This window comes from Chiloscyllium plagiosum, unplaced genomic scaffold, assembly GCF_037043375.1.
Source record: "Chiloscyllium plagiosum isolate Xiang-an unplaced genomic scaffold, Cpla_swu_hap1 HiC_scaffold_2, whole genome shotgun sequence".
NCBI lineage: Eukaryota > Metazoa > Chordata > Chondrichthyes > Orectolobiformes > Hemiscylliidae > Chiloscyllium > Chiloscyllium plagiosum.
In genome coordinates this window covers 157978701-158005684 of record NW_028270140.1, presented here as the reverse complement: position 1 = coordinate 158005684, position 26984 = coordinate 157978701, and the positions used below count along the sequence as shown (strand labels likewise).

The window sequence follows — 26984 nt, the reverse complement described above, 5'->3', positions numbered from 1 at the left end:
GTGTTGTATAAATGCCCCCACCGTGTGTTGTATAAATGCCCTCCGTGTGTGTTGTATAAATGCCCCCCGTGTGTGTGTTGTATAAATGCCCCCCATGTGTGTTGTATAAATGCCCCCCCGTGTGTGTGTTGTATAAATGCCCCCCGTGTGTTGTATAAATGCCCTCCGTGTGTGTTGTATAAATGCCCCCCCGTGTGTGTGTTGTACAAATGCCCTCGTGTGTGTTGTATAAATGCCCCCACCGTGTGTTGTATAAATGCCCTCCGTGTGTGTTGTATAAATGCCCCCCGTGTGTGTTGTACAAATGCCCCCCGTGTGTGTTGTATAAATGCCCCCACCGTGTGTTGTATAAATGCCCTCCCTGTGTGTTGTATAAATGCATTCCATGTGTGTTGTATAAATGCCCCCCCGTGTGTGTTGTATAAATGCCCCCCCGTGTGTGTGTTGTACAAATGCCCCCCGTGTGTGTTGTATAAATGCCCCCACCGTGTGTTGTATAAATGCCCTCCCTGTGTGTTGTATAAATGCATTCCATGTGTGTTGTATAAATGCCCCCCCGTGTGTGTTGTATAAATGCCCCCCCGTGTGTGTGTTGTACAAATGCCCCCCGTGTGTGTTGTATAAATGCCCACCCATGTGTGTTGTATAAATGCCCTCCGTGTGTGTTGTATAAATGCCCCCCCGTGTGTGTGTTGTATAAATGCCCTCCGTGTGTGTGTTGTATAATTGCCCCCCGTGTGTGTTGTATAAATGCCCCCCCGTGTGTGTTGTATAAATGCATTCCATGTGTGTTGTATAAATGCCCCCCCGTGTGTGTGTTGTACAAATGCCCCCCGTGTGTGTTGTATAAATGCCCACCCATGTGTGTTGTATAAATGCCCTCCGTGTGTGTTGTATAAATGCCCCCCCGTGTGTGTGTTGTATAAATGCCCTCCGTGTGTGTGTTGTATAATTGCCCCCCGTGTGTGTTGTATAAATGTCCCCCCGTGTGTGTTGTATAAATGCCCTCCGTGAGTGTTGTATAAATGCCCCCCCGTGTGTGTTGTATAAATGACCCCCTGTGTGTGTTGTATAAATGCCTCCCGTGTGTGTTGTACATATGCTCCCCCGTGTGTTGTATAAATGCCCCCCCGTGTGTGTTGTATAAATGCCCCCCCGTGTGTTGTATAAATGCCCTCCGTGTGTGTTGTATAAATGTCCCCTGTGTGTTGTATAAATGCCCCCGTGTGTTGTATAAATGCCCCCTGTGTGTTGTATAAATGCCCCCCCTGTGTGTTGTATAAATGCCCTCCGTGTGTGTTGTATAAATGCCCCCTGTGTGTTGTATAAATGCCCCCGTGTGTTGTATAAATACCCGCCCATGTGTGTTGTATAAATGCCCCCCCGTGTGTTGTATAAAGGCCCTCTGTGTGTGTTGTATAAATGCCCCCCCGTGTGTGTTGTATAAATGCCCCCGTGTGTTGTATAAATGCCCCTGTGTGAGTTGTATATATGCTCCCTGTGTGTGTTGTATAAATGCCCCCCGTGTGTGTTGTATAAATGTCCCACGTGTGTGTTGTATAAATGCCCCCCCGTGTGTGTTGTATAAATGCCCCCATGTGTGTTGTATATATGCTCCCTGTGTGTGTTGTATAAATGCCCCCCTGTGTGTGTTGTATAAATGCCCCACGTGTGTGTTGTATAAATGCCCCCTGTGTGTATTGTATAAATGCCCCCCGTGTGTGTTGTATAAATGCCCTAGTGTGTGTTGTATAAATGCCCCCTGTGTGTTGTATAACTGCCCCCCGCGTGTGTTGTATAAATGCCCTCCATGTGTGTTGTATAAATGCCCTCCATGTGTGTTGTATAAATGCCCCCCGTGTGTGTGTTGTATAAATGCCCCCCCGTGTGTGTTGTATAAATGCCCCCCCCGTGTGTGTTGTATAAATGCCCTCCATGTGTGTTGTATAAATGCCCCCCTGTGTGTGTTGTATAAATGCCCTCCGTGTGTGTTGTATAAATGCCCCCGTGTGTGTGTTGTATAAATGCCCCCTGTGTGTTGTATAAATGCCCTCCGTGTGTGTTGTATAAATGCCCCCCCGTGTGTGTTGTATAAATGCCCCCATGTGTGTTGTATAAATGCCCCCCGTGTGTGTTGTATAAATGCCCCCCCGTGTGTGTTGCATAAATGCCCCCTGTATGTTGCATAAATGCCCCCTGAGTGTTGTATAAATGCCCCCGTGTGTTGTATAAATGCCCCCCGTGTGTGTTGCATAAATGCCCCCTGTGTGTTGCATAAATGCCCCCTGAGTGTTGTATAAATGCCCCCGTGTGTTGTATAAATGCCCCCCCCGTGTGTGTTGCATAAATGCCCCCGAGTGTTGTATAAATGCCCCCGTGTGTTGTATAAATGCCCCCCCGTGTGTGTTGCATAAATGCCCCATGTGTGTTGCATAAATGCCCCCTGAGTGTTGTATAAATGCCCCTGTGTGTTGTATAAATGCCCCCGTGTGTTGTATAAATGCCCCCACATGTGTGTTGTATAAATGCCCCCTGTGTGTTGTATAAATGCCCCCGTGTGTTGTATAAATGCCCCCGTGTGTGTTGTATAAATGCCCCCGTGTGTTGTATAAATGCCCCCTGAGTGTTGTATAAATGCCCCCCGTGTGTGTTGTATAAATGCCCCATGTGTGTTGCATAAATGCCCCCTGAGTGTTGTATAAATGCCCCCGTGTGTTGTATAAATGCCCCTGTGTGTTGTATAAATGCCCCCCGTGTGTGTTGTATAAATGCCCTCCGTGTGTGTTGTATAAATGCCCCCCCCGTGTGTGTTGTATAAATGCCCTCCATGTGTGTTGTATAAATGCCCCCCCGTGTGTGTTGTATAAATGCCCCCCATGTGTGTTGTATAAATGCCCTCCGTCTGTGTTGTATTAATTCCCCCCCGTGTGTGTTGTATAAATGCCCCCCTGTGTGTTGTATAAATGCCCCCCGTGTGTGTTGTATAAATGCCCTCCGTGTGTGTTGTATAAATACCCCCCCGTGTGTGTTGTATAAATGCCCTCCGTGTGTGTTGTATAAATACCCCCCCGTGTGTGTTGTATAAATGCCCTCCGTGTGTGTTGTATAAATGCCCCCCCCGTGTGTGTTGTATAAATGCCCCCCTGTGTGTTGTATAAATGCCTCCCTGTTTGTTGTATAAATGCCCCCCGTGTGTGTTGTATAAATGCCCTCCGTGTGTGTTGTATAAATACCCCCCCGTGTGTGTTGTATAAATGCCCTCCGTGTGTGTTGTATAAATGCCCCCCCGTGTGTGTTGTATAAATGCCCCCCTGTGTGTTGTATAAATTCCCCCCGTGTGTGTGACGTATAAATGCCCCCCCGTGTGTTGTATAAATGCCCCCCTGTGTGTTGTATAAATGCCCCCCCGTGTGTGTTGTATAAATGCCCCCCTGTGTGTTGTATAAATGCCCCCTGTGTGTGCTTGTATAAATGCCCCCCGTGTGTGTGTTGTATAAATGCCCCCCTGTGTGTTATATAAATGTCCCCCGGGTGTGTTGTATAAATGCCCCCCTGTATGTTGTATAAATGCCCCCCTGTGTGCTTGTATAAATGCCCCCCGTGTGTGTGTTGTATAAATGCCCCCCTGTGTGTGCTTGTATAAATGCCCCCCATGTGTGTGTTGTATAAATGCCCTCCGTGTGTGTTGTATAAATGCCCCCCGTGTGTGTGTTGTATAAATGCCCCCCGTGTGTGTTGTATAAATGACCTCCGTGTGTGTTGTATAAATGCCCCCCATGTGTGTTGTATAAATGCCCCCCCATGTGTGTTGTATAAATGCCCTCCGTGTGTGTTGTATAAATGCCCCCCCATGTGTGTTGTATAAATGCCCTCCGTGTGTGTTTTATAATGCCCCCCGTGTGTGTTGTATAAATGCCCCCGTATGTTGTATAAATGCCCCCTGTGTGTTGTATAAATGCCCCCGTGTGTGTTGTATAAATGGCCCTGTGTGTGTTGTATAAATGCCCTCCGTGTGTGTTGTATAAATGCCCCCATGTGTGTTGTATAAATGCCCTCCGTGTGTGTTGTATAAATGCCCCCCGTGTGTGTTGTATAAATGCCCCCCCGTGTGTGTTGTATAAATGCCCCCCATGTGTGTTGTATAAATGCCCCCCTGTGTGTTGTATAAATGCCCCCCGTGTGTGTTGTATAAATGCCCCCCTGTGTGTTGTATAAATGTCCCCTGTGTGTGCTTGTATAAATGCCCCCCGTGTGTGTGTTGTATAAATGCCCCCCTGTGTGTTATATATATGCCCCCCCGTGTGTGTTGTATAAATGCCCCCCTGTGTGTTGTATAAATGCCCCCCGTGTGTGTGTTGTATAAATGCCCCCCTGTGTGTGCTTGTATAAATGCCCCCCCGTGTGTGTTGTATAAATGCCCCCCTGTGTGTTGTATAAATGCCCCCCTGTGTGTGTTGTATAAATGCCCCCCGTGTGTGTTGTATAAATGCCCCCTGTGTGTGTGTTGTAAAAATCCCCCCCGTGTGTGTTGTATAAATGCCCCCCGTGTGTGTGTTGTATAAATGCCCTCCGTGTGTGTTGTATAAATGCCCCCCGTGTGTGTGTTGTATAAATGCCCCCATGTGTGTTGTATAAATGCCCTCCGTGTGTGTTGTATAAATGCCCCCCGTGTGTGTGTTGTATAAATGCCCCCCGTGTGTGTTGTATAAATGCCCTCCGTGTGTGTGTTGTATAAATGGCCCCCCATGTGTGTTGTATAAATGCCCTCCGTGTGTGTTGTATAAATGCCCCCCCATGTGTGTTGTATAAATGCCCTCCGTGTGTGTTTTATAATGCCCCCCCCCGTGTGTGTTGTATAAATGGCCCCCCATGTGTGTTGTATAAATGCCCTCCGTGTGTGTGTTGTATAAATGGCCCCCCATGTGTGTTGTATAAATGCCCTCCGTGTGTGTTTTATAAATGCCCCCCCATGTGTGTTGTATAAATGCCCTCCGTGTGTGTGTTGTATAAATGGCCCCCCATGTGTGTTGTATAAATGCCCTCCGTGTGTGTTGTATAAATGCCCCCCATGTGTGTTGTATAAATGCCCTCCGTGTGTGTGTTGTATAAATGGCCCCCCATGTGTGTTGTATAAATGCCCTCCGTGTGTGTTTTATAATGCCCCCCCCGTGTGTGTTGTATAAATGGCCCCCCATGTGTGTTGTATAAATGCCCTCCGTGTGTGTGTTGTATAAATGGCCCCCCATGTGTGTTGTATAAATGCCCTCCGTGTGTGTTTTATAATGCCCCCCCCGTGTGTGTTGTATAAATGCCCTCCGTGTGTGTTGTATAAATGCCACCTGTGTGTTTTGTATAAATGCCCTCCGTGTGTGTTGTATAAATGCCCCCACCGTGTGTTGTATAAATGCCCTCCGTGTGTGTTGTATAAATGCCCCCCCCGTGTGTGTTGTATAAATGCCCCCCATGTGTGTTGTATAAATGCCCTCCGTGTGTGTTGTATAAATGCCCCGTGTGTGTGTGTGTTGTATAAATGCCCCCCTGTGTGTTGTATAAATGCCCTCCGTGTGTGTTGTATAAATGCCCCCACCGTGTGTTGTATAAATGCCCCTCCGTGTGTGTTGTATAAATGCCCCCCGTGTGTGTGTTGTATAAATGCCCCCCATGTGTGTTGTATAAATGCCCTCCGTGTGTGTTGTATAAATGCCCCCCCGTGTGTGTGTTGTATAAATGCCCTCCGTGTGTGTTGTATAAATGCCCCCCCGTGTGTGTGTTGTATAAATGCCCCCGTGTGTGTGTGTTGTATAATTGCCCCTGTGTGTGTTGTATAAATGCCCCCCCCGTGTGTATTGTATAAATGCGCCCCGTGTGTGTTGTATAAATGCCCCCCGTGTGTGTTGTATAAATGCCCCCCCGTGTGTGTTGTATAAATGCCCTCCATGTGTGTTGTATAAATGCCCTCCATGTGTGTTGTATAAATGCCCCCCGTGTGTGTGTTGTATAAATGCCCCCCCGTGTGTGTTGTATAAATGCCCCCCCCGTGTGTGTTGTATAAATGCCCTCCATGTGTGTTGTATAAATGCCCCCCTGTGTGTGTTGTATAAATGCCCTCCGTGTGTGTTGTATAAATGCCCCCGTGTGTGTGTTGTATAAATGCCCCCTGTGTGTTGTATAAATGCCCTCCGTGTGTGTTGTATAAATGCCCCCCCGTGTGTGTTGTATAAATGCCCCCATGTGTGTTGTATAAATGCCCCCCGTGTGTGTTGTATAAATGCCCCCATGTGTGTTGTATAAATGCCCCCCGTGTGTGTTGTATAAATGGCCTACGTGTGTGTTGTATAAATGCCCCCCATGTGTGTTGTATAAATGCCCTCCGTGTGTGTTGTATAAATGCCCCCCATGTGTGTTGTATAAATGTCCTCCGTGTGTGTTGTATAAATGCCCCCCCATGTGTGTTGTATAAATGCCCTCCGTGTGTGTTGTATAAATGCCCCCCCATGTGTGTTGTATAAATGCCCCCCGTGTGTGTTGTATAAATGCCCCCCGTGTGTGTTGTATAAATGCCCCCCATGTGTGTTGTATAAATGCCCTCCGTGTGTGTTGTATAAATGGCCCCCCATGTGTGTTGTATAAATGCCCCCCCGTGTGTGTTGTGTAAATGCCCCCACGTGTGTGTTGTATAAATGCCCCCCCGTGTGTGTTGTATAAATGCCCTCCGTGTGTGTTGTATAAATGCCCCCCCATGTGTGTTGTATAAATGCCCTCCGTGTGTGTTGTGTAAATGCCCCCACGTGTGTGTTGTATAAATGCCCCCCCGTGTGTGTTGTATAAATGCCCTCCGTGTGTGTTGTATAAATGCCCTCCGTGTGTGTTGTATAAATGCCCCCCCATGTGTGTGTTGTATAAATGCCCTGTGTGTTGTATAAATGCCCTCCGTGTGTGTTGTATAAATGCCCCCCCGTGTGTGTTGTATAAATGCCCTCCGTGTGTGTTGTATAAATGCCCTCCGTGTGTGTTGTATAAATGCCCCCCCGTGTGTGTTGTATAAATGCCCTCCGTGTGTGTTGTATAAATGCCCTCCGTGTGTGTTGTATAAATGCCCTCCGTGTGTGTTGTATAAATGCCCCCCCGTGTGTGTTGTATAAATGCCCTCCGTGTGTGTTGTATAAATGCCCCCCCGTGTGTGTTGTATAAATGCCCCCCCGTGTTGTATAAATGCCCCCATGTGTGTTGTATAAATGCCCTCCGTGTGTGTTGTATAAATGCCCCCACGTGTGTGTTGTATAAATGCCCCCCCGTGTTGTATAAATGCCCCCATGTGTGTTGTATAAATGCCCCCCGTGTGTGTTGTATAAATGCCCTCCGTGTGTGTTGTATAAATGCCCCCGTGTGTGTTGTATAAATGCCCCCGTGTGTGTTGTATAAATGCCCTCCATGTGTGTTGTATAAATGCCCCCCCCGTGTGTGTTGTATAAATGCCCCCCCCGTGTGTGTAGTATAAATGCCCTCCGTGTGTGTTGTATAAATGCCCCCCATGTGTGTTGTATAAATGCCCTCCGTGTGTGTTGTATAAAGGCCCCCCCCGTGTGTGTTGTATAAATGCCCCCCCGTGTGTGTTGTAAAATGCCCCCCCGTGTGTGTTGTATAAATGCCCTCCCTGTGTGTTGTATAAATGCCCTCCGTGTGTGTTGTATAAATGCCCCCCGTGTGTGTTGTAAAAATGCCCCCCCGTGTGTGTCGTATAAATGCCACCCCATGTGTTTTGTATAAATGCCCTCCGTGTGTGTTGTATAAATGCCCCGTGTGTGTGTGTTGTATAAATGCCCCCCTGTGTGTGTGTTGTATAAATGCCCTCTGTGTGTGTTGTATAAATGCCTCCGTGTGTGTTGTATAAATGCCCTCCGTGTGTGTTGTATAAATGCCCCCCGTGTGTGTGTTGTATAAATGCCCCCCCATGTGTGTTGTATAAATGCCCCCCATGTGTGTTGTATAAATGTCCCCCGTGTGTGTGTTGTATAAATGCCCCCCGTGTGTGTTGTATAAATGCCCTCCGTGTGTGTTGTATAAATGCCCCCCATGTGTGTTGTATAAATGCCCTCCGTGTGTGTTGTATAAATGCCCCCCATGTGTGTTGTATAAATGCCCCCCGTGTGTGTTGTATAAATGCCCACCCATGTGTGTTGTATAAATGCCCTCCGTGTGTGTTGTATAAATGCCCCCCGTGTGTGTGTTGTATAAATGCCCCCGTGTGTGTGTGTTGTATAATTGCCCCCCGTGTGTGTTGTATAAATGCCCCCCCCGTGTGTATTGTATAAATGCGCCCCGTGTGTGTTGTATAAATGCCCCCCCGTGTGTGTTGTATAAATGCCCTCCGTGTGTGTTGTATAAATGCCCCCCCGTGTGTGTTGTATAAATGCCCTCCATGTGTGTTGTATAAATGCTCTCCGTGTGTGTTGTATAAATGCCCCCCGTGTGTGTGTTGTATAAATGCCCCCCCGTGTGTGTTGTATAAATGCCCCCCCCGTGTGTGTTGTATAAATGCCCTCCATGTGTGTTGTATAAATGCCCCCCTGTGTGTGTTGTATAAATGCCCTCCGTGTGTGTTGTATAAATGCCCCCACGTGTGTGTTGTATAAATGCCCTCCATGTGTGTTGTATAAATGCCCTCCATGTGTGTTGTATAAATGCCCCCGTGTGTGTGTGTTGTATAATTGCCCCCCGTGTGTGTTGTATAAATGCCCCCCCCGTGTGTATTGTATAAATGCGCCCCGTGTGTGTTGTATAAATGCCCCCCCGTGTGTGTTGTATAAATGCCCTCCGTGTGTGTTGTATAAATGCCCCCCCGTGTGTGTTGTATAAATGCCCTCCATGTGTGTTGTATAAATGCTCTCCGTGTGTGTTGTATAAATGCCCCCCGTGTGTGTGTTGTATAAATGCCCCCCCGTGTGTGTTGTATAAATGCCCCCCCCCCGTGTGTTGTATAAATGCCCTCCGTGTGTGTTGTATAAATGCCCCCCCCGTGTGTGTTGTATAAATGCCCTCCATGTGTGTTGTATAAATGCCCCCCGTGTGTGTGTTGTATAAATGCCCCCTTTGTGTTGTATAAATGCACCCCGTGTGTGTTGTATAAATGCCCTCCGTGTGTGTTGTATAAATGCCCCCCCATGTGTGTTGTATAAATGCCCTCCGTGTGTGTTGTATAAATGCCCCCCCATGTGTGTTGTATAAATGCCCTCCGTGTGTGTTGTATAAATGCCCCCACGTGTGTGTTGTATAAATGCCCCCCGTGTGTGTTGTATAAATGCCCCCCCTGTGTGTTGTATAAATGCCCCCCCCTGTGTGTTTTATAAATGCCCCCAGTGTGTGTTGTATAAATATACTCCGTGTGTGTTGTATAAATGCCACCCCGTGTGTGTTGTATAAATGTCACCCCGTGTGTGTTGTATAAATGTCCCCCCATGTGTGTTGTATAAATGCCCCCCCGTGTGTGTTGTATAAATGCCCCCCCGTGTGTTGTATAAATGTCCCCCCATGTGTGTTGTATAAATGCCCCCCCGTGTGTGTTGTATAAATGCCCCCCCGTGTGTGTTGTATAAATGTCACCCCGTGTGTGTTGTATAAATGTCCCCCCATGTGTGTTGTATAAATGCCCCCCCGTCTGTGTTGTATAAATGCCCCCCCCGTGTGTGTGTTGTATAAATGCCTCCCTCTGTGTTGTATAAATGCCCCCAGTGTGTGTTGTATAAATGCCCCCCCGTGTGTGTTGTATAAATGCCCCCATGTGTGTTGTATAAATGCCCCCCCCCCGTGTGTTGTATAAATGCCCCCATGTGTGTTGTATAAATGCCCCCCTCTGTGTTGTATAAATGCCCCCCCGTGTGTGTTGTATAAATGCCCCCATGTGTGTTGTATAAATGCCCCCCCGTGTGTGTTGTATAAATGCCCCCATGTGTGTTGTATAAATGCCCCCGCCTGTGTGTTGTATAAATGCCCCCATGTGTGTTGTATAAATGCCTCCCTGTGTGTGTTGTATAAATGCCCCCATGTGTGTTGTATAAATGCCCCCCCCCATGTGTTGTATAAATGCCCCCATGTGTGTTGTATAAATGTCCCCTGTGTGTTGTATAAATGCCCTCCGTGTGTGTTGTATAAATGCCCTCCGTGTGTGTTGTATAAATGCCCCCCCGTGTGTTGTATAAATGTCCCCTGTGTGTTGTATAAATGCCCTCCGTGTGTGTTGTATAAATGCCCTCCGTGTGTGTTGTATAAATGCCCCCCCGTGTGTGTTGTATAAATGTCCCCCGTGTGTGTTGTATAAATGTCCCCTGTGTGTTGTATAAATGCCCTCCGTGTGTGTTGTATAAATGCCCTCCGTGTGTGTTGTATAAATGCCCTCCGTGTGTGTTGTATAAATGCCCCCCGTGTGTGTTGTATAAATGCCCAGCCCTGAGTTGTATAAATGCCCCCCGTGTGTGTTGTATAAATGCCCCCCCTTGTGTGTTGTATAAATGCCCCCCCGTGTGTGTTGTATAAATGCCCCCCCGTGTGTTGTATAAATGCCCCCCTGTGTGTGTTGTATAAATGCCCCCCGTGTGTTGTATAAATGCCCCCGTGTGTGTTGTATAAATGCCCCCATGTGTTGAATAAATGCCCCCGTGTGTTGTATAAATGCCCCCGTGTGTGTTGTATAAATGCCCCCCGTGTGTGTTGTATAAATGCCCCCCCTGTGTGTTGTATAAATGCCCCCCCCTGTGTGTTTTATAAATGCCCCCAGTGTGTGTTGTATAAATATACTCCGTGTGTGTTGTATAAATGCCACCCCGTGTGTGTTGTATAAATGTCACCCCGTGTGTGTTGTATAAATGTCCCCCCATGTGTGTTGTATAAATGCCCCCCCGTGTGTGTTGTATAAATGCCCCCCCGTGTGTTGTATAAATGTCCCCCCATGTGTGTTGTATAAATGCCCCCCCGTGTGTGTTGTATAAATGCCCCCCCGTGTGTGTTGTATAAATGTCACCCCGTGTGTGTTGTATAAATGTCCCCCCATGTGTGTTGTATAAATGCCCCCCCGTCTGTGTTGTATAAATGCCCCCCCCGTGTGTGTGTTGTATAAATGCCTCCCTCTGTGTTGTATAAATGCCCCCAGTGTGTGTTGTATAAATGCCCCCCCGTGTGTGTTGTATAAATGCCCCCATGTGTGTTGTATAAATGCCCCCCCCCGTGTGTTGTATAAATGCCCCCATGTGTGTTGTATAAATGCCCCCCTCTGTGTTGTATAAATGCCCCCCCGTGTGTGTTGTATAAATGCCCCCATGTGTGTTGTATAAATGCCCCCCCGTGTGTGTTGTATAAATGCCCCCATGTGTGTTGTATAAATGCCCCCGCCTGTGTGTTGTATAAATGCCCCCATGTGTGTTGTATAAATGCCTCCCTGTGTGTGTTGTATAAATGCCCCCATGTGTGTTGTATAAATGCCCCCCCCCATGTGTTGTATAAATGCCCCCATGTGTGTTGTATAAATGTCCCCTGTGTGTTGTATAAATGCCCTCCGTGTGTGTTGTATAAATGCCCTCCGTGTGTGTTGTATAAATGCCCCCCCGTGTGTTGTATAAATGTCCCCTGTGTGTTGTATAAATGCCCTCCGTGTGTGTTGTATAAATGCCCTCCGTGTGTGTTGTATAAATGCCCCCCCGTGTGTGTTGTATAAATGTCCCCCGTGTGTGTTGTATAAATGTCCCCTGTGTGTTGTATAAATGCCCTCCGTGTGTGTTGTATAAATGCCCTCCGTGTGTGTTGTATAAATGCCCTCCGTGTGTGTTGTATAAATGCCCCCCGTGTGTGTTGTATAAATGCCCAGCCCTGAGTTGTATAAATGCCCCCCGTGTGTGTTGTATAAATGCCCCCCCTTGTGTGTTGTATAAATGCCCCCCCGTGTGTGTTGTATAAATGCCCCCCCGTGTGTTGTATAAATGCCCCCCTGTGTGTGTTGTATAAATGCCCCCCGTGTGTTGTATAAATGCCCCCGTGTGTGTTGTATAAATGCCCCCATGTGTTGAATAAATGCCCCCGTGTGTTGTATAAATGCCCCCGTGTGTGTTGTATAAATGCCCCCCCGTGTGTGTTGTATAAATGCCCAGCCCTGAGTTGTATAAATGCCCCCCGTGTGTGTTGTATAAATGCCCCCCCTTGTGTGTGTTGTATAAATGCCCCCCCGTGTGTGTTGTATAAATGCCCCCCGTGTGTGTGTTGTATAAATGTCCCCGGTGTGTTGTATAAATGCCCCCCGTGTGTGTGTTGTATAAATGCCCCCCGTGTGTGTTGTATAAATGCCCCCCTGTGTGTGTTGTATAAATGCCCCCATGTGTGTGTTGTATAAATGCCCCCCCATGTTGTATAAATGCCCCCCTGTGTATGTGTTGTATAAATGCCCCCCCGTGTGTGTTGTATAAATGCCCCCCGTGCGTGTTGTATAAATTCCCCCCGTGTGTGTTGTATAAATGCCCCCCGTGTGTGTGTTGTATAAATGCCCCCCTGTGTATGTGTTGTATAAATGCCCCCCCGTGTGTGTTGTATAAATGCCACCCGTGCGTGTTGTATAAATGCCCCCCGTGTGTGTGTTGTATAAATGCCCCCGTGTGTGTTGTATAAATGCCCCCCGTGCGTGTTGTATAAATGCCCCCGTGTGTGTTGTATAAATGCCCCCCGTGCGTGTTGTATAAATGCCCCCGTGTGTGTTGTATAAATGCCCCCCATGTGTGTGTTGTATAAATGCCCCCCGTGTGTGTTGTATAAATGCCCCCCATGTGCGTTGTATAAATGCCCCCCCTTGTGTGTTGTATAAATGCCCCCCCGTGTGTTGTATAAATGCCCCCCTGTGTGTGTTGTATAAATGCCCCCCCGTGTGTGTTGTATAAATGCCCCCCCGTGTGTGTTGTATAAATGCCCCCCGTGTGTGTGTTGTATAAATGCCCCCCGTGTGTGTTGTATAAATGCCCCCCCATGTGGGTGTTGTATAAATGCCCCCCCATGTGTGTTGTATAAATGCCCCCCCGTGTTGTATAAATGCCCCCCTGTGTGTGTGTTGTATAAATGCCCCCCGTGTGTGTTGTATAAATGCCCCCCCGTGTGTGTGTTGTATAAATGCCCCCCCGTGTGTGTTGTATAAATGCCCCCCCATGTGTGTTGTATAAATGCCCCCCGTGTTGTATAAATGCCCCCCTGTGTGTGTGTTGTATAAATGCCCCCCTGTGTGTGTTGTATAAATGCCCCCCTGTGTGTGTGTTGTATAAATGCCCCCCCATGTGTGTTGTATAAATGCCCCCCTGTGTGTTGTATAAATGCCCCCCGTGTGTGTTGTATAAATGCCCCCCATGTGTGTTGTATAAATGCCCCCCTGTGTGTGTTGTATAAATGTCCCCGTGTGTGTTGTATAAATGCCCCCCCGTGTGTTGTATAAATGTCCCTGTGTGTGTTGTATAAATGTCCCCCGTGTGTTGTATAAATGCCCCCCTGTGTGTGTGTTGTATAAATGCCCCCCAGTGTGTGTTGTATAAATGCCCCCCGTGTGTGTGTTGTATAAATGCCCCCCGTGTGTGTTGTATAAATGCCCCCCGTGTGTGTGTTGTATAAATGCCCCCCGTGTGTGTTGTATAAATGCCCCCTCCGTGTGTGTGTTGTATAAATGCCCCCCGTGTTGTATAAATGCCCCCCTGTGTGTGTGTTGTATAAATGCCCCCCCGTGTGTGTGTTGTATAAATGCCCCCCGTGTGTGTTGTATAAATGCCCCCCCGTGTGTGTTGTATAAATGCCCCCCCCGTGTGTGTGTTGTATAAATGCCCCCCATGTGTGTGTTGTATAAATGCCCCCCGTGTGTGTGTTGTATAAATGCCCCCCCGTGTGTGTGTTGTATAAATGCCCCCCCGTGTGTGTTGTATAAATGCCCCCCATGTGTTGAATAAATGCCCCCGTGTGTTGTATAAATGCCCTCCGTGTGTGTTGTATAAATGCTTCCCCGTGTGTGTGTTGTATAAATGCCCCCCCGTGTGTGTTGTATAAATGCCCCCCCGTGTGTGTGTTGTATAAATGCCCCCGTGTTGTATAAATGCCCCCCTGTGTGTGTGTTGTATAAATGCCCCCCGTGTGTGTGTTGTATAAATGCCCCCCCGTGTGTGTTGTATAAATGCCCCCCCGTGTGTGTTGTATAAATGCCCCCCCGTGTGTGTGTTGTATAAATGCCCCCTGTGTTGTATAAATGCCCCCCTGTGTGTGTGTTGTATAAATGCCCCCCCCTGTGTGTGTGTTGTATAAATGCCCCCCTGTGTGTGTGTTGTATAAATGCCCCCCCGTGTGTGTTGTATAAATGCCCCCCCTGTGTGTGTGTTGTATAAATGCCCCCCGTGTGTGTTGTATAAATGCCCCCCCGTGTGTGTTGTATAAATGCCCCCCTGTGTGTGTGTTGTATAAATGCCCCCGTGTGTGTGTTGTATAAATGCCCCCCGTGTGTGTTGTATAAATGCCCCCCGTGTGTGTGTTGTATAAATGCCCCCCCGTGTGTGTTGTATAAATGCCCCCCCCGTGTTGTATAAATGCCCCCCCGTGTGTGTGTTGTATTAATGCCCCCCCGTGTTGTATAAATGCCCCCCCGTGTGTGTGTTGTATAAATGCCCCCCCTGTGTGTGTGTTGTATAAATGCCCCCCGTGTGTGTTATATAAATGCCCCCCCCGTGTTGTATAAATGCCCCCCCTGTGTGTGTGTTGTATAAATGCCCCCCGTGTGTGTTATATAAATGCCCCCCCCGTGTTGTATAAATGCCCCCCGTGTGTGTTATATAAATGCCCCCCCCGTGTTGTATAAATGCCCCCCCCGTGTGTGTTGTATAAATGCCCCCCCGTGTGTGTTGTATAAATGCCCCCCCGTGCGTGTATCTGCCTGACTCTCTGTGCTGTTACATTCACAGGGCCCTCCCTGCGATGCTGCAGTGGGTTCAGTCTCAGAAACCCGGGGAGAATGGCGTGAACATTGTCACTGCTGACTTTGTAGAGCTCGGAGATTTTATCAGCGCTGTCATCAGACTCAATTACCTCTCAGAAGATGGCACGTCCAATGCAACTTAGTAATGCCCCTCGGTGTCCCCAGCTCCCATTCCCAGCCCCTGTGTGACTCATGTTTGCTTTGAGTGGTGTTCCTGATCTGTGTGAAAATGTATGTGTGTATGTGTGCGCGTGTGTATGCGTGTGTGTGTGAGCGCGTGCACGTGTGTGTATGTGTGAGCGTGTGTGTACGTGTGAGCGTGTGTGCATGCCTGTGTGTGTGTATATGTGTGAGCGCAAGTGCGGGAGCATGTATGTGAGCGTGCGTGCATGTGTGCCTGTGCCTCTGTGTGTGTGTGCGTGTGTGTGTGTGTTTGTGTGTGCGTGTTCGTGTGTGTGCGTGTTTGTGTGTGTGCCTGTGCCTGTGTTTGTGTGTGTGTGTGCGTGTTCGTGTGCATGTGTGTGTGTGTTTGTGCGTGCCTGTGTTTGTGTATGTGCTTGTGGGTGTGTGTGTGTGTGCGGCTGTTAGTTGTCAGGGATAATGCCAGTCACCCTGTTCCCCTGCAGCCCTGGGCCAGGCGGAGAGGTTGCTGACCCACCCCCAGTACAGTTGCCCCACGGTGGTCTCTCTGGTGGATGATGCTACAGTGTTCCATCTCCACAGGCCGGGGTCAAACTGACTGGGAACTGCTGGAAGCTCACACATTGCTCTCCAACCCAAGACAGACAGACAGACAGACTCCCCTTCCAAACCAGGTCATAGCCCTGTCCCCATCCGCTTCCCATCATCCCCACCCCCAATCCCAACTTCATCCCATCATCCCCATTCCCAACACCATCCCCACCCCAACCCCACCACCAGCCCCATCCCCACCCCCACCCCAACCTCATCCCCATCCCCACCCTCACCCCCATCCCCATCCCCACCCCCAACCTCATCCCACCCCCACCCTCACCCTCATCCCCAGCCACATCCCCAGCCCCAGTCCCACCCCATCCCCATCCCCATCCACATCCTCACTCCCATCCCCACTCTCACCCCCCATCCACATTTCCAACCCCCATCCTCATTCCCAGATGCATCCCCATCCCATCGCCTCCGACCCATCCCATCGCCCCCGACCCATCCCATCGCCCCCGGCCCATCCCCATCCCCATTTCCCAGCCAGACCCTCTCCTCCCCACATCCAGTAGGAACATTGAACTGTCTGGATTTCTCGGGGGGTGGGGGGGGGGGAGGGTGAGCTGACAATTGCCTAAATACCAAATCCCCCCCACCCACCCACCCACCACTGCCGTCAGTGTCAACATCCCCCCCCCCACCCCCGACACTCTCACCCCCCCCACCGTCACCACCCTCCGCACCAGCCCCATGTGGGACATTCTGTGCTGAATGTAACCCAGACCACGAGAGGACCAGGGAGTGAGGGAGAGGGAGAGGGAGAGGGGTGGGGGGGTAATAAGTGTAGGAGGGCAGAATTGGGCTGGAAAGTTAGTCAACCCAATGTTGGGTCCTCGAGGCAGCAGGGTCAGTCTGGAAGCAGTGACCCTGAGCTTCCAAATGCCTGCCGCTTTAGCAGCCCACCCTGTTCCCTGGCCAACACCTCTGTCTCAGGTTAGAGTAAAGCTCAGCACAAGCTGGAAAAACAGCATCTCCTGCTCCACTTGGGGACACTGCAGCCTTCAGGGATTCAACATCACATTCAATAACTTCCCAGCCGAAATCCATCCTCTCAGGAGTTGTTTTCACCGCCCCTCCACCCCCACCCCATGCACAGCTCCTGTTGTGATATGAGTCAGATTCACAGGGTCTTATCGACTCTCTCCTGCACTCAACTGTTCACCTTCCCCTCTGACCGAGTTTATCAATCATTAATCCCCTTTCATCACTCTCCCTTTCTCGTGCTCCATCTCCACCTCTCCTCTCTCCTCGCGGTTCCGACCCCCCTGCTCCCCCCCCCATTGGCTTCACCATCGATAACACAATCTGTGAGCTCATGGCGGTTTCGGTGAGGAGACACTGGACCGGAACGCTGCTTTCTGCGCACAGATGCTGCCAGACCTGCTGAGGTTCCCCACTGACTCCTGCTCCGCAACAAAAACGAATCAACACACAGACACAGCATCCCCCAATGGGAGAGAGTTTTATCAGCCTGCCAGACACTACCAGACAGGGCTCCCTCTACACTGTCCCCATCAAACACTCCCAGGACAGGGACAGCATGGGGTTAGATACAGAGTAAAGCTCCCTCTACACTGTCCCCATCAAACACTCCCAGGACAGGGTCAGCACGGGGTTAGATACAGAGTAAAGCTCCCTCTACACTGTCCCCCCATCAAACACTCCCAGGACAGGGACAGCATGGGGTTAGATACAGAGTAAAGCTTCCTCTACACTGTCCTCATCAAACACTCCCAGGGCAGGGACAGCACAGGGTTAGATACAGAGTAAAGCTCCCTCTACACTGTCCCCCCATCAAACACTCCCAGGACAGGGACAGCATGGGGTTAGATACAGAGTAAAGCTCCCTCTACACTGTCCCCATCAAACACTCCCAGGACAGGGACAGCACGGGGTTAGATACAGAGTAAAGCTTCCTCTACACTGTCCCCCCATCAAACACTCCCAGGACAGGGACAGCATGGGGTTAGATACAGAGTAAAGCTTCCTCTACACTGTCCCCATCAAACACTCCCAGGGCAGGGACAGCACAGGGTTAGATACAGAGTAAAGCTCCCTCTACACTGTCCCCATCAAACACTCCCAGGGCAGGGACAGCACAGGGTTAGATACAGAGTAAAGATCTCTCTACACTGTCCCCCCATCAAACACACCCAGGACAGGGACAGCATGGGGTTAGATACAGAGTAAAGCTTCCTCTACACTGTCCCCATCAAACACTCCCAGGACAGGGACAGCATGGGGTTAGATACAGAGTAAAGCTCCCTCTACACTGTCCCCATCAAACACTCCCAGGACAGGGACAGCACGGGGTTAGATACAGAGTAAAGCTCCCTCTACACTGTCCCCCCATCAAACACTCCCAGGACAGGGACAGCATGGGGTTAGATACAGAGTAAAGCTTCCTCTACACTGTCCCCATCAAACACTCCCAGGGCAGGGACAGCACAGGGTTAGATACAGAGTAAAGCTCCCTCTACACTGTCCCCATCAAACACTCCCAGGACAGGGACAGCATGGGGTTAGATACAGAGTAAAGCTCCCTCTACACTGTCCCCATCAAACACTCCCAGGGCAGTGACAGCACAGGGTTAGATACAGAGTAAAGCTCCCTCTACACTGTCCCCCCATCAAACACTCCCAGGACAGGGACAGCACGGGGTTAGATACAGAGTAAAGCTCCCTCTACACTGTCCCCATCAAACACTCCCAGGACAGGGACAGCACGGGGTTTGGTACAGAGTAAAGCTGCCTAATGCTGATGAGCTTTGCGGAGCTGCTCAGATGCTCCCCCTCGTGTTGATTCTGAAGTACCAAGGGGAAATGTGAATCATTTGCAGTGTCTGTGTTTCGTCTGTTTCTGAGAGTGGCCAACCCAGAGCTCAGTGAGTTGTTAATGGTGAATGGTGACAGTGTAATGTTTATCAGTTCTGTGTTGTGTTGTGGTGATGGCGAGTACAGATGTTCCTGGTATTCCTGCCCACAGTATGTCAGTGATCACCGTTGTATTGTCCTGTGTTTATGTGCAAACACCCTACTTTACTGAATAAAATCGCTGCAAAAAAGTTATAATTTGTAACATAAAAATATTAATCTCTATAAATTGAACAATATTTTGATGCTGAATGCAACAAATAAAAAGACTTTCTTGAAATGTGATACTTTTTAAAAACCTATTTCTCCTCATCAACCTGCATACAGATGGAATTCCATACAGCTCTGGAGCCAAGCCCTCTTGCCCTCCGAGTTCAGAGCTAGGGTCATTACCACAGCAACACAAAAAGAACTTTTATTAGAGTTTTACACACACACACACACACACACACACTCTCTCTCTCTCACACATACTCTCCCACACACACGCACACTCTCTCACACTCTCTCTCACACATACTCTCTCACACACACACTCACACTCTCACACACACACTATCACACATACTCTCCCACACACACGCACACTCTCTCACACTCTCTTTCACACATACTCTCTCACACACACACTCACACTCTCACACACACACTATCACACATACTCTCCCACACACACGCACACTCTCTCACACTCTCTCTCACACATACTCTCTCACACACACACTCACACTCTCATACACACACTATCACACATACTCTCCCACACACACTATCACATATACTCTCACACACACACACACACACACAGATGTGATGTGAAGCTGCTGGTGTTGACCATGACACCAGGTTATCGTCCAACAGGTTTATTTGAAATCCCAAGTTTCCGAGTTCAGAGCTAGGGTCATTACCACAGCACCACAAAAGGAACTTTTATTAGAGTTTTACACACACACACACTCTCTCTCTCTCTCACACATACTCTCCCACACACACGCACACTCTCTCACACACATACTCTCTCACACACACACTCACACTCTCACACACACACTATCACACATACTCTCCCACACATACACACTCACACACACACACTATCACACATACTCTCCCACACACACGCACACTCTCTCACACTCTCTCTCTCACACATACTCTTTCACACACACAATCACACTCTCACACACACACTGTCACACATACTCTCCCACACACACACACAGATGTGATGTGGAGCTGCTGGTGTTGACCATGACACTAGGTTATCATCCAACAGGTTTATTTGAAATCCCAAGTTTTCGGAGCGCTGCTCCTCCCCAGGTGAGTTGTAGCAAGGGGCACAGCCTCAGAATATATAGGCAGAGAGATCATTGCAAGATAGTTCCAGGTAATTAAGAGTGTGATCAGATCACACAGATGGTATGAGTGGGGGGTCAACAGGTTGAATAACAAGGGAACAGATTTATTAACTGGCTGAAATTAAAACTAAGCTTGTTCGTCTATAAGTTGGTGTCATGTGGCTTCTGACTTTACACACACACTGAGAATACTCAGATTTGATCAGTTTTGACCCCCACCCCGAGGAAGTCCAGACCATACCCTGACCTCAATTATCTTGCCATTATCTCTCTGCCTGTATATCCTATGCCTGTGCACCTCCCTCCACTTCACCTGATGAAGGAGCAGTGCTCCTGACCCCCCAAAACCCATCCACTCTGATGTCTGTCCACCCTGACTCCGACACCCCGTTCCTCCATCCACCCTGACCCCTAACCCCGACCCCTGATCCCCTATCCACCCTGACCTCTAACCCTGGCCCTGATCCCCCATCCACCCTGACCTCCGACCCTCCATCCACTCCTGATCCCCCATCCACCCTGACCTCCGACCACCCGATTCCCCATCTACCCTGACCTCCGACCCTCTGTCCACCGCTGATCCCCTATCCACCCTGACCTCGGACCCTCCGACCACCCGATTCCCCATCCACCCTGACCTCCGACCCTCTGTCCACCCCTGATCCCCTATCCACCCTGACCTCGGACCCTCCGTCCACCCGATTCCCCATCCACCCTGACCTCCGACCCTCTGTCCACCCCTGATCCCCTATCCACCCTGACCTCGGACCCTCCGTCCACCCGATTCCCCATCCACCCTGACCTCCAACCCTTTGTCCACCCCTGATCCCCTATCCACCCTGACCTCGGACCCTCCGTCCACCCGATTCCCCATCCACCCTGACCCCCGACCCCTGATCCCCTATCCACCCTGACCTCTAACCCTGGCCCTGATCCCCCATCCACCCTGACCTCAGACCCTCCGTCCACCCGATTCCCCATCCACCCTGACCTCCGACCCTCCGTCCACCCCTGATCCCCCATCCACCCTGACCCCTGACCTCCATCCACTTCCACCACATATCTACCCATCCCCAGTCCACCCTGACCCTCCATGACCACCCTGACCTCCCATGAATATCGTGACCCTGGGATGGGCATTACAATGTGGTAATGTACTGGGTAATGTCACTGGGGTATTAATCCTGAACCCCAGGGTCATGTTACAGGGCCCTGGGTACAAACCCCACCACAGCAAGTGGTGAAATTTGGATTCAGTATAAAGCTGGACTCACGAGTTGGTCTAATGGTGACCATTACACAGTCCACCATCATAAAACCTAGTTGCTTCACTCATGGCCTTACCCTTACACGTGACTCCAGACCCAGAGCCATGTAGGTGACTCTGAACTGCCCTCTGGGCAATGAGGGATGGGGTAATAAATACTGAGGTGGTCGGTCAGACCCACAGCCTGGGAAGGTCTATCAAGGCAGAAAGAACAGAAACTGAACCAGGAAACATGACCACATCAGTCAGAGTTGGAGGAGGTTTTTATTGAGATCGAAGGAGAGAGCATAGCTGAGGGGGGGAGGGGGAGGGTGTGGGACTCAGGATCTGGGGAGCTGGTCCAGATAGCTGTGGAGAGCAGCAAACGGGATTTGAGAGGACGTGGTGCAGGCTGGGGGCCTCAGGTCAGGGAGTCAGCAGGCACTGACCCTCGTGACCTTTAACCCTGCAGGTCGTAGGCAGTGGTAGTGGTCGAGCGTTGCAAACATGGCCGGCTGGCGATGATTGTGAGGCTTTTGCTGTGACACCTCCACACGGCGGCCTCACACTCACTCACTGTCCTCTCCTCCTCGCTTCCCTCCAACACGACACAGAATCGGATCCCTCCGGCAGGGCACTGACCCTCGGACAGACACACACAGCCGGCCCCCTCCTCTGCAAAACAACAGGCAGCCCTGTCACTCAGGCCGGTGAGATCCCACAACCACATCCCGGTCAGGTCTCCAAGGGGAACCGGCTCCCCCACCCCAGGCCCCATTGAAACGACACGATGAGATCCCAGCTCTCAGACCGGCCTGCCTGGTTAGGATTTCCAAATCCATCAGAGACTTCACCACAGCCTACCTGAGGCAGGAGGCCAGGATCCACCTACTGATGGTTTGACCTCTCTCTCTGTCCAAGCACTGTCCAGGGAAATATGGTCAATAACTCCCTCCCTCACACACACCCCTCTCCCTCAATTCCCATTGCTTGGGAATACTGCAGCAAGTAACTCCCCTCCTGACTCCCCAGTGTCTATCCACCAGCTAAAAGGCACAAGTCAGGAGTGTGGTGGAATACTCCCCACTTGCCCTGGATGGGGGCAGCTCCTACAACACTCAGGAAGCTTGACACCATCCAGCACAAAGCAGTCCCCTTGACCAACACCACACCTACAAACATCCCCTCCCTCCACCACCGACTCTCAGTACGAGCAGTGAGTACCATCTACGAGATTCATAGTACATAGAACAATACAGCACAGTATAGGCCCTTCAGCCCTCGAGGTAGTGCTGACCTTTTATCCTACTCTCAGATCAGACTACCCTACATACCCTGTGAGAAAATGAGGTCAGAAAGAGGTCATTGTCCACATTGGAACCAACAACATTGGAAGGGAAAAGATTAGATTAGATTAGATTAGATTACAGTGTGGAAACAGGCCCTTCGGCCCAACAAGTCCACACCGACCCGCCGAAGCGAAACCCACCCCATACCCCTACATTTACCCCTTACCTAACACTACGGGCAATTTAGTATGGCCAGTTCACCTGACCCTGCACATCTTTGGACTGTGGGAGGAAACCGGAGCACCCGGAGGAAACCCACGCAGACACGGGGAGAACGTGCAAACTCCACACAGTCAGTCGCCTGAGGCGGGAATTGAACCCGGGTCTCTGGCGCTGTGAGGCAGCAGTGCTAACCACTGTGCCACCGCGCCGCCCACCAGGTTGAGACTCTGAAGGGAGATTACAGAGAGTTAGGCAGAAATTTAAAAAGGAGGTCCTCAAGGGTAGTAATATCTGGATTACTCCCAGTGCTACGAGCTAGTGAGGGCAGAAATAGGAGGATAGAGCAGATGAATGCATGGCTGAGGAGCTGGTGTATGGGAGAAGGATTCACATTTTTGGATCATTGGAATCTCTTTTGGGGTAGAAGTGACCTGTACAAGAAGGACGGATTGCACCGAAATTGGAAGGGGCCTAATATACTGGCAGGGAAATTTGCTAGAACTGCTCGGGAGGATTTAAACTAGTAAGGGGGGGGAACCCAGGGAGATAGTGAGGAAAGAGATCGGTCTGAGACAGGTACAGCTGAGAACAGAAGTGAGTCAAACAGTCAGGGCAGGCAGGGACAAGGTAGGACAAAAATTAAACTGCATTTATTTCAATGCAAGGGGCCTAACAGGGAAGGCAGATGAACTCAGGGCATGGTTAGGAACATGGGACTGGGATATCATAGCAATTACAGAAACATGGCTCAGGGATGGGCAGGACTGGCAGCTTAATGTTCCAGGATACAAATGCTACAGGAAGGATAGAAAGGGAGGTAAGAGAGGAGGGGGAGTGGCATTTTTGATAAGGGATAGCATTACAGCTGTACTGAGGGAGGATATTCCCAGAAATACATCCAGGGAAGTTATTTGGGTGGAACTGAGAAATAGGAAAGGGATGATCACCTTATTGGGATTGTATTATAGACCCCCTAATAGTCAGAGGGAAATTGAGAAACAAACTTGTAAGGAGATCTCAGCTATCTGTAAGAATAATAGGATAGTTATAGGAGGGGATTTTAACTTTCCAAACATTGACTGGGATTACCATAGTGTTAAAGGTTTAGATGGAGAGGAATTTGTTAAGTGTGTACAAGACAATTTTCTGATTCAGTATGTGGATGTACCTACCAGAGAAGGTGCAAAACTTGACCTACTCTTGGGAAATAAAGCAGGGCAGGTGACTGAGGTGTCAGTGGGGGAGCACTTTGGGGCCAGTGACCATAATTCTATTAGATTTAAAATAATGATGGAAAAGGATAGACCAGATCTAAAAGCTGAAGTTCTAAATTGGAGAAAGGCCAATTTTGACAGGATTTGGCAAGAACTTTTGAAGAAGGGCTTATGACTGAAACTTCGATTCTCCTGTTCCCTGGATGCTGCCTGACCTGCTGCCCTTTTCCAGCGACACATTTTCAGCTCTGATCTCCAGCATCTGCAGACCTCACTTTCTCCTCAAGAACTTTTGAAAGCTGATTGGAGGCAGATGTTCGCAGGTAAAGGGCCGGCTGGAAAATGGGAAGCCTTCAGAAATGAGATAACAAGAATCCAGAGAAAGTATATTCCTGTTAGGGTGAAAGGGAAGGCTGGTAGGTATAGGGAATGCTGGATGACTAAAGAAATTGAGGATTTGGTTAAGAAAAAGAAGGAAGCATATGTCAGGTATAGACAGGATAGATCGAGTGAATCCTTAGAAGAGTATAAAGGTGGTAGGAGTATACTTAAGAGGGAAATCAGGAGGGCAAAAAGGGGACATGAGATAGCTTTGGCAAATAGAATTAAGGAGAATCCAAATGAGTTTTACAAATATATTAAGGACAATAGGGTAACTAGGGAGAGAATAAGGCCCCTCAAAGATCAGCAAGGCGGCCCATTCTGTGGAGCCACAGAAAATGGGGAGATACTAAATGAATATTTTGCATCAGTATTTACTGTGGAAAAGGATATGGAAGATATAGACTGTAGGGAAATAGATGGTGACACCTTGCAAAATGTCCAGATTACAGAGGAGGAAGTGCTGGATGTCTTGAAACGCATAAAGGTGGATAAATCCCCAGGACCTGATCAGGTGTACCCGAGAACTCTGTGGGAAGCTAGAGAAGTGATTGCTGGGCCTCTTACTGAGATATTTGTATCATCGATAGTCACAGGTGAGGTGCTGGAAGACTGGAGGTTGGCAAACGTGGTGCCACTGTTTAAGAAGGGCGGTAAAGACAAGCCAGGGAACTATAGACCAGTGAGCCTGACCTCGGTGGTGGGCAAGTTGTTGCAGGGAATCCTGAGGGACAGGATGTACATGTATTTGGAAAGGCAAGGACTGATTAGGGATAGTCAACATGGCTTTGTGCGTGGGAAATCATGTATCACAAACTTGATTGAGTTTTTTGAAGAAGTAACAAAGAAGATTGATGAGGGCAGAGCAGTAGATGTGATCTATATGGACTTCAGTAAGGCGTTCGACAAGGTTCCCCATGGGAGACTGGTGAGCAAGGTTAGATCTCATGGAATACAGGGAGAACTAGCCATTTGGATACAGAACTGGCTCAAAGGTAGAAGACAGAGGGTGGTGGTGGAGGGTTGTTTTTCAGACTGGAGGCCTGTGACCAGTGGAGTGCCACAAGGATCGGTGCTGGGTCCTCTACTTTTCGTCATTTATGAAAATAATTTGGATGCGAGCATAAGAGGTACAGTTAGTAAGTTTGCAGATGACACCAAAATTGGAGGGGTGGTGGACAGCGAAGAGAGTTATCTCAGATTACAACAGGATCTGGACCAGATGGGCCAATGGGCTGAGAAGTGGCAGATGGAGTTTAATTCAGATAAATGCGAGGTGCTGCATTTTGGGAAAGCAAATCTTAGCAGGACTTATACACTTAATGGTAAGGTCCTAGGGAGGGTTGCTAAACAAAGAGACCTTGGAGTGCAGGTTCGTAGCCCCTTGAAAGTGGAGTCGCTGGTAGATAGGATAGTGAAGAAGGCATTTGGTATGCTTTCCTTTATTGGTCAGAGTATTGAGTACAGGAGTTGCGGCTGTACAGGACATTGGTTAGGCCACTGTTGGAATATTGTGTGCAATTCTGGTCTCCTTCCTATCGGAAAGATGTTGTGAAACTTGAAAGGGTTCAGAAAAGATTTACAAGGATGTTGGAGGAGCTACAGGGAAAGGCTGAACAGGCTGGGGCTGTTTTCCCTGGAGCGTCGGAGGCTGAGGGATGACCTTATAGAGGTTTACAAAATTATGAGGGGCATGGATAGGATAAATAGGCAAAGTCTTTTCCCTGGGATTGGGGAGTCCAGAACCAGAGGGCATAGGTTTAGGGTGAGGGGGGAAAGATATAAAAGAGACCTAAGGGGCAACTTTTTCACACAGAGGGTGGTACGTGTATGGAATGAGCTGCCGGAGGATGTGGTGGAGGCTGGTACAATTACAGCATTTAAAAGGCATTTGGATGGGTATATAAATAGGAAGAGTTTGGAGGGATATGGGCCGGGTGCTGGCAGGTGGGACTAGATTGGGTTGGGATATCTGGTCAGCATGGATGGGTTGGACTGAAGGGTCTGTTTCCATGCTGTACACCTCTATGACTCTATGATTGCAGCTGCTGGAGATCAGAGTCAAGAGCGTGATGCTGGAAAAGCACAGCAGGTCAGGCAGCATCCGAGGAGCAGGAGAATTGACATTTTCGGCATAAGCCTTTCATCAGGAATCAAACCACACTCTCAATTCTAATGAGCATACCCTACATTGTACTATCATCCATGTGCCTATTCAAGAGTCACTTAAATGTCCCTAATGTCTCTGACTCTACTCCCACTGCTGGCAGTGCATTCCACACACCCACCATTCTCTGTGTAATGAACCTACCTCTGACATCTCCCCTAAACCTTCCTCCAATCACCTTAAAATTATGACCCCTCGTGATAGCCAATTCCACCCTGGGAAGAAGTCTCTGGTTATCCACTCTATCTATGCCTCTCATCATCTTGTACATCTCTATCAAGTCACCTCTCATCCTTCCTCACTCCAATGAGAAAAGCGCTAGCTCCCTCAACCTTTATTCATAAGACACGCCCTCCAGTCCAGGCATCTTCCTGGTAAATCTCCTCTGCACCTTCTCTAAAGCTTCCACATCCTTCCTATAATGAGGTGACCAGAACTGGATACAATATTCCAAGTGTGGTCTAACCAGGGCTCTATAGAGCTGCAGCATAACCTCGCGGTTCTTAAACTCAATCCCCCTGCTA

The 26984-nt window shown here is 49.3% G+C and overlaps 2 protein-coding genes across 2 annotated transcripts in view; one reads left to right on the top strand and one right to left on the bottom strand.

Annotated features, from left to right (window-relative positions):
* The window catches only part of plcxd3 (phosphatidylinositol-specific phospholipase C, X domain containing 3), a 165411-nt gene extending 150107 nt beyond the window's left edge, over positions 1-15304 (top strand). The window contains exon 3 of the mRNA XM_087993866.1: positions 14955-15304. Coding sequence (XP_087849992.1) covers positions 14955-15111 — 157 coding nt within the window. The 3' untranslated portion in view covers positions 15112-15304. The remainder of the gene's footprint in view (positions 1-14954) is intronic.
* A 6149-nt stretch (positions 15305-21453) lies between these two features.
* The window catches only part of LOC122547749 (complement component C7-like), a gene marked incomplete at its 5' end in the record, with an annotated part of 220379 nt that continues 214848 nt past the window's right edge, over positions 21454-26984 (bottom strand). The window contains one exon of the mRNA XM_087994142.1: positions 21454-21862. Within this exon, the coding sequence (XP_087850268.1) occupies positions 21648-21862 (215 nt within the window). The remainder of the gene's footprint in view (positions 21863-26984) is intronic.